Genomic DNA, 10,673 nt, shown 5'->3' on the forward strand with positions numbered 1-10,673 from the left:
CTGCAGGACACTCTGTCCCCTGCAGGACACTCTGTCCGCTCTGGAGAGCAGCTTCAGTGAGAGACTGATCCACCCTCGCTGTGTGAAGGAAAGGTTTCAAAGGTCTTTCCTTCTGCTGCTGTCAGACTTTATAACAAACACTGTTAGTACTGAACACTCACAATACTGACCTAACCTAATACTGATGTGCAACTCTGTCATATGTGCAATTCATGTGAAATTCATGTAAAATTCATGTGCAATCTATGTGCTGTCGTGACACATATTCATGTGCAATTACTGTCGTGATCACATGACATGGTATTTATGTATTTATTTATTTGTCTATGGGAGTTTTTATTTATTTATAGGAGATCTTCTACTGAAAGTGTTTTTCAGACTTCCTATAAGTGATCTGTTCTTCTGGATCTACCTCTGTATCTACCTGCGTTGCAACAATGAAATTTCCCCATGTGGGACAATAAAGGAACATCTTATCTTATCTTTATCACATTAAAGACAGAAAAGAGAGAATATAAAAGACAAGAAACAAAATTTATTTACACAAGTTCTTAACATCATGACATTTACATAGCCGAGGGTCAGAGGTCACAGGTGAGGTGTCACGGGTGAGGTCAGTGGTCACGGGTGAGGTCAGGGGTCACGGGTGAGGTCAGTGGTCACGGGTGAGGTCAGTGGTCACGGGTGAGGTCAGTGGTCACGGGTGAGGTGTCACGGGTGAGGTCAGGGGTCACGGGTGAGGTCAGGGGTCACGGGTGAGGTCAGGGCTCACGGGTGAGGTCAGTGGTCACGGGTGAGGTGTCAAGGGTGAGGTCAGGGGTCACAGGTGAGGTGTCACGGGTGAGGTCAGGGGTCACGGGTGAGGTCAGTGGTCACGGGTGAGGTCAGGGGTCACGGGTGAGGTCAGGGGTCACGGGTGAGGTCAGTGGTCACGGGTGAGGTGTCACGGGTGAGGTCAGGGGTCACGGGTGAGGTCAGTGGTCACGGGTGAGGTCAGGGGTCACGGGTGAGGTCAGTGGTCACGGGTGAGGTCAGTGGTCACGGGTGAGGTCAGTGGTCACGGGTGAGGTCAGTGGTCACGGGTGAGGTCAGGGGTCACGGGTCAGAGGTTGTGCTTGGGCCAGAGCTGTCACTCAAAACGCTGCTGCGCACTTCCTTCCACGTCAGAATCTGATTGGACAAAGTCTGGACCTCGGCCACAAGTGACAGCAGCAAAGAGAGGGAGGAGTTCTGAGGACAGAGAGGATCATGGGTAATGTAGTCTGACAGAGGGAGGAGTTCTGAGGACAATGATGTCACTGACCATCTCTGAGAGGCGTTCAGGAGCGCTGGGACTGCTCCGGACCAACCAGATCTTCTGCTCCAGAGTCTCAATGAGGTCCAGGAAGAGACGCACGAGGTCCACCACGAACCTGCAGAAGAGCCACATTTACACAGGTCTGTGAACGCACCACGAACCTGCAGAAGAGCCACATTTACACAGGTCTGTGAACGCACCACGAACCTGCAGAAGAGCCACATTTACACAGGTCTGTGAACGCACCACGAACCTGCAGAAGAGCCACATTTACACAGGTCTGTGAACGCACCACGAACCTGCAGAAGAGCCACATTTACACAGGTCTGTGAACGCACCACGAACCTGCAGAAGAGCCACATTTACACAGGTCTGTGAACGCACCACGAACCTGCAGAAGAGCCACATTTACACAGGTCTGTGAACGCACCACGAACCTGCAGAAGAGCCACATTTACACAGGTCTGTGAACGCACCACGAACCTGAAGAAGAGCCACATTTACACAGGTCTGTGAACGCACCACGAACCTGCAGAAGAGCCACATTTACACAGGTCTGTGAACGCACCACGAACCTGCAGAAGAGCCACATTTACACAGGTCTGTGAACGCACCACGAACCTGCAGAAGAGCCACATTTACACAGGTCTGTGAACGCACCACGAACCTGCAGAAGAGCCACATTTACACAGGTCTGTGAACGCACCACGAACCTGCAGAAGAGCCACATTTACACAGGTCTGTGAACGCACCACGAACCTGCAGAAGAGCCACATTTACACAGGTCTGTGAACGCACCACGAACCTGCAGAAGAGCCACATTTACACAGGTCTGTGAACGCACCACGAACCTGCAGAAGAGCCACATTTACACAGGTCTGTGAACGCACCACGAACCTGCAGAAGAGCCACATTTACACAGGTCTGTGAACGCACCACGAACCTGAAGAAGAGCCACATTTACACAGGTCTGTGAACGCACCACGGACCTGAAGAAGAGCCACATTTACACAGGTCTGTGAACGCACCACGGACCTGAAGAAGAGCCACATTTACACAGGTCTGTGAACGCACCACGGACCTGAAGAAGAGCCACATTTACACAGGTCTGTGAACGCACCACGAACCTGAAGAAGAGCCACATTTACACAGGTCTGTGAACGCACCACGAACCTGCAGAAGAGCCACATTTACACAGGTCTGTGAACGCACCACGAACCTGCAGAAGAGCCACATTTACACAGGTCTGTGAACGCACCACGAACCTGCAGAAGAGCCACATTTACACAGGTCTGTGAACGCACCACGAACCTGCAGAAGAGCCACATTTACACAGGTCTGTGAACGCACCACGAACCTGCAGAAGAGCCACATTTACACAGGTCTGTGAACGCACCACGGACCTGCAGAAGAGCCACATTTACACAGGTCTGTGAACGCACCACGAACCTGCAGAAGAGCCACATTTACACAGGTCTGTGAACGCACCACGAACCTGCAGAAGAGCCACATTTACACAGGTCTGTGAACGCACCACGAACCTGCAGAAGAGCCACATTTACACAGGTCTGTGAACGCACCACGAACCTGCAGAAGAGCCACATTTACACAGGTCTGTGAACGCACCACGAACCTGCAGAAGAGCCACATTTACACAGGTCTGTGAACGCACCACGAACCTGCAGAAGAGCCACATTTACACAGGTCTGAACGCACAGATTGACAGCTAGCACGGCTCGTTGCTAAGAGAGGGGCCTGGCTCCTGATTGGCTCTGAGGTTGACATGAAACGCACTCAGATCTCTACATATGGAGATGGGCTTCACATCAGCCGCTAAAACTGTTTTATCGATTAGCTTCATTAGACCTCTGCTCCCAAACCGGACGCCCACTGACCCTCCTGACCCTCCTGACCCTGGGGTTACCTGTGCAGGTGGGCCGGTGCAGGCAGGTGCGTCCTGCCCAGAGGCCTCAGGAGCCTCTGTCGGAGAAGTGTCTGATCTCGTAGAACGTTGTGAAGGTGAGAAGAGAAGCTCTGTAGATGCTGGAAGTGACAAACTGAAACAGAAGGAAGAAAGAAGTCCAACATGAGACTAAACCGGGCCTAAACCAGGACCCAGCGTGAAATGGGGATGAGAGAAGGGCGGACATGCAGCAGGACCCTCCACCGCCGGGTTCAATGTAAAAAGTGAAACTCACTGAGGTGAAAAGGATGAGTGACGTCTGCGTTCAGTTTGTCCAACTGCAACAAGTCCATCTGCAACTGTAACTGAAGAGAACCCGGGTCAGATCCGGGTCAGACCCGGGTCAGAACCAGGTCAGAACCGACCCGGGTCTAAAGCAGTACCTGGTCCAGGTCTCTCTGGGCTCTGATTCGCTCCTCAGTTCTGAACAGGTGCGAGGAGAAGGCGGGGCTTACATCAGAGAGGGCGGAGTCTATCTCCTCCTGAAACAAAACTGTGTCAAGACCTCGGGTGTGGTCAGAACCCCTCAGTCTCAGTCTGACCTCGGGTGTGGTCAGTCCTCACCTGTCCCATGGCTCCTCTGGACACACATCTGGACAGAACGCTGGCCGCAGGAGTCACAGAGAACATGCTCAGATCTCTGTGAAGCATCTGAAACACAGACTCACACCGGTCAAGCACACTGACCATAAACGATAAGAACTAAAGCCCCTAATGTAATACCTGTGGAGCTGAAGACCCCCACAGCTGACCACTGACCACACGCACCACTTTGAAGGTCAATTTAAGAATGGCACATCTTTCTGAGACTGACCCCTGACCTCTGAGACTGACCCCTGACAGTCTGGCTTGTGGAGCAGCAGTTTCAGCTGCAGCAGTGACAAGAGCGCCCCCCCCCCCCCCCCCCCAGAGCACAGCGCCCCCCCTTCTTCTCTTCTGGATCTACTGCGTTGCAACAGTGAAATTTCCCCATGTGGGACAATAAAGATGATCCTATGTTAAACACAGGGTCAGACTGAAACCAGAGGAAACGTTCAGTGAGATTCTTTATTTTGTGATAAAAGTTCTGATTCGACAAAGTCACAGAAAACTTGACACGTGTTCATCATCTGCTCCTGGAGGTTCATCTCAACGTGTTTTAAAGAAAAAACATATTTGATAAAGAAACATGTGTTTTATAGTTTGTAGACGTATTTGTACTTTTAAGAGTTCATGAAGCGAGTACTTTCATCTTTTTACGCGTTCACAAAAGACAGTGACCGGTCCAGTCTGGCATCACCACGGTTACGGAGCGGGCATCGGCGTGAGCGCACTGTCCTCCGCCGTCCGGCTGGACGGGTAGTACACTTTGAACCTGAAGCCGCTGCGGGGGAACGAGCCCGGGTTGAGGCACAGACATTCGCTGTGCGTGACGCTGAAGGGCTCGTACTTGTCGGCGAACACGATGACGTCGGGCACCGGGTACACGCGCAGGGCCCCGTCGTACGCCCAGAACACGGGGCTCACGCTCAGGGGCAGCGGGGCCAGATGTGCCTGGGACAGCACGCTCTTCACAAAGTGGTCAGGGATGTCCAGGCCGGCGTTGGGCAGCCGGACGCAGCTCCGGCACATCTTGTTGACCATGTCCTCCCTCAGGAGCACCAGCTCCTGGCTGCAGTACTGGACCCTGCAGGGGTTTGTGCTGAACACGGAGAAGGGCACTCGCTCTCGGAACTCGGCCGTGATGTAGTCAGCCAGAGGAGGTCTGGGTAAGATGCCTCCGGGGCCCGGGTCTTCGGGGCCCGGGACAAACACGAAGCGACTTCCACCGTGAATGCTGGGATGGGAACAGATGAGGTCGGCGAGCGCCCGCAGCGACTCTCGGAGGGATTTGATCTGCGTCTTCCCGAAAGGGGCCGAGGAGAAGTTCCCGCAGAAGACGAAACACGTGGGGGGCGTGGCCGCGTACCCCGAGAACATGAGGTCCAGCTTCTCCATGACCTCCACGCTGTCCAGCCACACGTCGGACACCAGCACGAACATGGCGTCTTCGTTCTCCTCCTCCAGCTGCTTCAGCTTGGCGGAGGCCTTCACCGACATGTTGGAGGGGCCCCCGAAGAAGTTGACGTCGCCGTAATACGCCCTGGTGGCCGCCGCCGGCTCCGTGGGAGGGAAGCCCACGCCGCTGACGTGGAAGACGCCGTCCTCGTACCAGCCTTCAGCCAGGATGAAACAAGACTCCGTGTACAGCCCGTTGTGGAACTGGGCGTGGGACATGTCCAACTGCACCGTCCCGCTGGGGTCCTCCAGGTGGAACTGACCCTCTTTGAGCTGCGTGATCATGCCCAGGACGATGACCTCGCCCAGCTTGGCCGTGCTGCCCAGGAGAGCGTCGATGGTCTTCAGCTGGAACTTGTTGTGTCCCTCGCCCACCACGGTCCCGACGGCAGGGGGAGTGAAGAGCTCGTGCCGGTGCGTGCGCTGCTGTAAGACGGTGTAGCGCTCCCGGAAGAGCTCCGCCTTGTCCCGGGCCGGTCCGCACAGGCTGCCCGGCGCCGTGGCCAGGAGGAACTTCTTCCGCTGCGCGTTGTAGACGTATCTCGGGACGTCGTAGGCTCCGATGATGTTGAAGACATGGTCTCCGGCGTCGTCCCCGTCCCGCGTGCACTCCCGCACCGCGCTCTGCAGCACGGACAGCTCGATCACGCTGGACACGAGCGGCTGCTTCTCCACCGCGTCCAGCACGCGCTCCGTGACCGCGTCCAGCTCCGCGGCGGACACGGACTCTAGCAGCTCCACGAGGAAGCGGCTGGCGTCCGGGCGGAGCAGGAGCCCGCGCATCTTGAAGCCCGCGGACACTTTCGTCTTGACGTCCCGGGCCGCGTCCATCTTTGTTTGTTGTGACTCGGGGTTTGGCGCCAAATCACAAACGTGACGTCTTTTTCCGGTTTACATAAAGTTGTTGGACGTGATTAGACGTTGTTTCTAATGCCACGCGTGAATACACGTGTCTTTTCTCGCTTTTACGCGGGCTATTCTCCGGGTTGTGTCTTATTTTGCGGATTATATAAACGTGATGATCTTTAACAGACAAAAGCGGGACGCACCTTTGAGTCCCGGACGGGCGCGCCGCGGTAGAAGCTCCGTGGACTTTATTTGCGTTTATTTAGGGTCCAAAAACGTGAAAAATAAGAACCAAAAACTCTCCCGGACAAAAGCCGCTTCGGAGTTTGAGCGTGTTCCTGTTTCCGGTGTGTGCTGCCCCCGAGCGGACACTCCGCGCCACTGCCGCCAAGGAATACAAGCTTTTGATTCCGTTTATTCTTCATTTTTGTGCTTGTTTTGAATTCGGAGGCATAATTTCTAGATGCAGCAGGTAAAAATATTCAAAAACACAGTCATTTTACGAAAATGTTATTTTTTTAACTGGTTTGAAATGTTTAGTTTGTTTTATAAACATTGAAGACGTTTTTTTAAACTAATTTGTTTACATCTCAGAGTCAAGAATATGTATATTGTTATAATATTGTGTTAAACAGATGTAAAATAAAAATAGATGTTAGTTAAAGAATGCATTATTACTGGTCTAATTTGCAGTTTTTAATACAACAGTATTTCAATGTAATGGATGTATTGACAAAATGGCCACTTTATTCATTTTATTTTACTTATTCATATTCATTTTTATTGTATTATGTATTTATTTTACAAGACCGTCTGCGCATGCGTGAGAGATCCTGTCAGAGCTGCGGTGAGCACAGGCTGCGCGCTGTTTTGTACTTTTATTTACAGTTTTAAGCCTTAACACATTATATTTGTAACATTTGGACAAATGTACAGGTTCATTCTGGTACTTAAGGGCGTGTAAAGCGATATTTGTGCTTGTTTTTTCAAACTATTTAGCTCTAAAATGACGAGCTAACGGGACTAAGCTAACGTGCTAATGCGGCTAGCTTCGGATTTACGCCCAAAACTGAAACATTTTTGTGAAAATATGAACTTGTAGCCTTTTTTTGTGCAGTTTACCTCATCCACGCGGCATCGTGGGACTTCCCCGTGTCCGTGGCGTGAGTTTACGAGCTCTGCGACCGAGTCTGAGTTTGTTTTTGTCATTATAATCTCAGGATTTCAGCGGCTGATCGCATTAACGCGGCCAGAGCAGAGCGAGTGTGAAGCGGACACGGAGAGCAGCTCCATCCCGCTGAGGAGGGCCTGGAGCCGGGCATGAGCTGACCACCGGGCCCCTGAGCTGACCACCGGGCCCTGGAGGAGAGAGGGGTCGTGAGGAGGAGCTGCTGAGCGGGAGAGGAGAGAGGGACACCCCGGGAGAGGACTGTGACGACTGGGGTGAGGACAAAAGAGGACAGAGATGGGGAACAGCGCGCTCAAGTCCCACCTGGAAACCTCTCAGAAGACCGGAGTGTTCCAGCTCACAGGGAAAGGTCTGCAGGAGGTGAGACACTGAGGACGAGGACCTGGACCTGGACCTCACCATCACGTCTCCTCCAGAGTCGAGTGTGTCTCATCTTCTGTTTGTGTCTCATCTTCTGTTTGTCCCGTCAGTTCCCGGAGGAGCTGCAGCGTCTCACGTCCAACCTCCGCACGGTCGACCTGTCGGGAAACAAGATCGAGCTTCTTCCTGCCACGATCGGAAACTTCCTCCAGATGAAGAGTCTGACGCTCAACGCCAACAGGCTCGGTACGTACGCCACCTGAAACTAAAGCCACGGGCTCGGTAAATTAACGCTTGTGGCCAACCTAGTTCTGACCCGGTTCTGTCCACAGTGGTTTTACCTGCAGAGATCGGGCGTCTGAAGAAGCTGGAGACCCTGAGCCTGAACCAGAACCAGCTCCGGTCGGTCCCTGGAGCCGTGTGTGAGCTCAGGGCCCTGAGGACATTGTCCCTGTCGGGGAACGTCCTCTCAGAGCTGCCTCAGGGACTCGGAGCTCTGAGACATCTGGACCTGCTGGACCTGTCCCACAACAAGATCCACACTGTCCCACCCGAGGTCCAGGAGCTGCAGGCCATCGAGGTCAACTTCAACCAGAACCAGGTGAGGACCAGAGCCAGGACCAGAGCCAGGACCAGAGCCAGGACCAGAGCCAGGACCAGAGCCAGGACCAGAGCCAGGACCAGAGCCAGGACCAGAGCCAGGACCAGAGCCAGGACCAGTTTCTGTTTCAGACCTGTCCTTGTCCATGTTGCAGATCTCGTCCGTGTCGTCCTCTGTGGCTCTGTGTCCTCGTCTGAAGGTTCTGCGTCTGGAGGAGAACTGTCTGGAACTGTCCTCAGTTCCTCTCTCTGTCCTGGACCAGTCCCAGATCTCACTTCTGTCTCTGGAGGGGAATCTGTTTGAAGTGAAGGACCTGCGAGACCTGCAGGGCTACGACAAGGTGAGAGGTCCTGACCCGGTCCTGACCCATCCCGGTCCTGACCCATCCAGGTCCTGACCCGGTCCTGACCCATCCAGGTCCTGACCCGTCCAGGTCCTGACCCGGTCCTGACCCGTCCAGGTCCTGACCCATCCAGGTCCTGACCCATCCAGGTCCTGACCCGGTCCTGACCCATCCAGGTCCTGACCCGTCCAGGTCCTGACCCGGTCCAGGACTTAAACCTGTCTTGTTGTTTCAGTACATGGAAAGATTCACCGCCACAAAGAAGAAGTTCACCTGAAGCTTCAGAACCAGATGAAGCTTCAGAACCAGATGAAGCTTCAGAACCAGATGAAGCCTCTGACCCAGATGAAGCCTCTGACCCAGATGAAGCCTCTGACCCAGATGAAGCTTCAGAACCAGATGAAGCCTCTGACCCAGATGAAGCTTCAGAACCAGATGAAGCCTCTGACCCAGATGAAGCCTCTGACCCAGATGAAGCTCTCACACTGAAGACAAACTTCATGTGTCGTTTTCTGCTTCGCTCGAGCTCGACTTTATCACGATGTAAAAACGCTTCAGCTTCTGCAGAACGAGCTCTATCTTTAATATTCTTGAAAATTCTTCTGCTCAAGTGTCACTCACATGAATTATGACACTTTCACTTATTTTAGTGTTTCACAATCTGAGGTTTTGTCCAAATGTAAATAATGCAAATCTTTTTATGTTTAATCCAATAAACTAATGCAACACTCGCTCTGCTCTGTTTAATACTAATGTGTGACCCCGTGTGACCCTGTTTGACCCCGTGTGACCCTGTTTGACCCCTGATGTGAACCACTCTGAGGAACCCTGATGTGAACCACTCTGAGGAACCCTGATCTGTGGAGGAGGTGGAACCTTCACCTTCATGTGGATCAGAGCTTCAGTCTCTCGCTCTGATCCATTTGTTTATTGATATTTTACTGTTTCCATGGAGACTGACTCACCTCAGACTGTGTGTATAAAACACTAGAGGACGAAGTCTGAGCTCCAGGCGCGGCGGCCATGTTGGAACTGTAGAAACCAAATCTGGACTTGGTCTGGACTTCGGACTCGTCCTTCAGTCGAACTTCTGTCTCTGTTTTATTTTCCAGTCACAAAATGTCCTCCTGGTGCTGGACTCAGTGACTCAGCTGCTCTAGTGTTTCTTTAAAACTACATCAACACTACAGCATTTCCATGGAGACTGTCCCCGCCCTTCCACACCCCTCATAGTGCCGCACCCGGACCAGAGCAAACACAGGTAAAAGGGACTCACTCAGGACTGTCCCAAGACCAGGTTTAGACCCAGGACCAAGTCAGGACCAAGTCAGGACCAAAGACTAACTGGTGAGTTCACACTTTTCTTTAGAAACAGATTCAGCTGTAAAACTCGTTTCAGTTGAAACTAAAAACAGTGTAAACTTTATTCCGGGTTCAAACCAGATTCAGACCTGGTTTAGATCTGGTTTAGATCTGGTTTAGATCTGGTTTGGACCTGGTTTAGACCTGGTTTAGACCTGGTTTAGTCCTGGTTTAGACCTGGTTTAGACCTGGTTTAGACCTGGTTTAGACCTGGTTTAGACCTGGTTTAGATCTGGTTTAGACCTGGTTTAGACCTGGTTTAGACCTGGTTTAGATCTGGTTTAGACCTGGTTTAGACCTGGTTTAGACCTGGTTTAGATCTGGACACAAAGCTTTAACTGTGGGTGAAGTTCCTGGAGCTTCTGTCCAGTCTTAAAATAATAAAACATTTGCATAAATGTGGGCGTGTCCCTCATTGGTCCAGGCGTGTTCCATAGTAGAAAAAGCTTCAGTTGTTTCATCTGGACTCAGTTTGAAAAAATAGACGTTTCGACTCTCATCCAAGAGTCATTGTCAATAACAGAATTTAGGTCGAGAACTCCGATATTAATACTGTTCTGTGGTAAGACCCGCCCATTGGGAGGAGCCTTCCTGAAGTAGAAAGAGTTGTTTGTTTCAACAGAAACTCCCCCTTGTATCTACCGAGCCTATTCAGAATCTTAATGGGCTATTAGA

The 10,673-nt window shown here is 52.2% G+C and overlaps 4 protein-coding genes across 6 annotated transcripts in view; 2 read left to right on the top strand and 2 right to left on the bottom strand.

The window, feature by feature from the left end:
- Positions 1-562: 562 nt before the first annotated feature.
- haus2 (HAUS augmin like complex subunit 2) lies at positions 563-6,493 on the bottom strand. 2 transcript variants are annotated; one of them, XM_072464258.1, is made up of 7 exons: positions 6,347-6,493; positions 3,825-3,911; positions 3,644-3,742; positions 3,496-3,559; positions 3,222-3,354; positions 1,304-1,412; positions 563-1,230 (listed from the first exon to the last, which is right to left on the bottom strand). In XM_072464258.1, exons 2-7 carry the CDS (start codon positions 3,909-3,911, stop codon positions 1,096-1,098), a joined length of 627 nt encoding a protein of 208 aa, XP_072320359.1. In that variant the 5' UTR covers positions 6,347-6,493; the 3' UTR covers positions 563-1,095. The 2 variants fall into 2 exon arrangements, with proteins under 2 accessions (XP_072320359.1, XP_072320358.1); XM_072464257.1 differs by having other exon boundaries at positions 565-1,230; positions 3,496-3,565; positions 6,347-6,492.
- Positions 4,290-6,184, bottom strand: pole2 (polymerase (DNA directed), epsilon 2). The gene has a single exon (XM_072464254.1). The coding sequence runs from the start codon at positions 6,126-6,128 to the stop codon at positions 4,545-4,547; it is 1,584 nt and encodes a 527-aa protein (XP_072320355.1). The 5' UTR covers positions 6,129-6,184; the 3' UTR covers positions 4,290-4,544.
- A 473-nt stretch (positions 6,494-6,966) lies between the features above and the next one.
- Positions 6,967-9,367, top strand: lrrc57 (leucine rich repeat containing 57). Its single transcript, XM_072464266.1, has 6 exons — positions 6,967-6,990; positions 7,364-7,692; positions 7,803-7,938; positions 8,025-8,293; positions 8,448-8,633; positions 8,872-9,367. Exons 2-6 carry the CDS (start codon positions 7,609-7,611, stop codon positions 8,911-8,913), a joined length of 717 nt encoding a protein of 238 aa, XP_072320367.1. The 5' UTR covers positions 6,967-6,990; positions 7,364-7,608; the 3' UTR covers positions 8,914-9,367.
- A 507-nt stretch (positions 9,368-9,874) lies between these two features.
- Positions 9,875-10,673, top strand: part of lgals3b (lectin, galactoside binding soluble 3b) — a 26,842-nt gene continuing 26,043 nt past the window's right edge. For both annotated transcript variants that reach the window (XM_072464255.1, XM_072464256.1), the window contains exon 1: positions 9,875-9,983. The gene's annotated coding sequence lies outside the window, so the exon portion shown is untranslated. The remainder of the gene's footprint in view (positions 9,984-10,673) is intronic.

Source organism: Eucyclogobius newberryi, unplaced genomic scaffold (assembly GCF_026437365.1).
Source record: "Eucyclogobius newberryi isolate DKJ021-1_F unplaced genomic scaffold, fEucNew1.0.hap1 SCAF_42, whole genome shotgun sequence".
In the NCBI taxonomy this organism is placed as follows: Eukaryota; Metazoa; Chordata; class Actinopteri; order Gobiiformes; family Gobiidae; genus Eucyclogobius; species Eucyclogobius newberryi.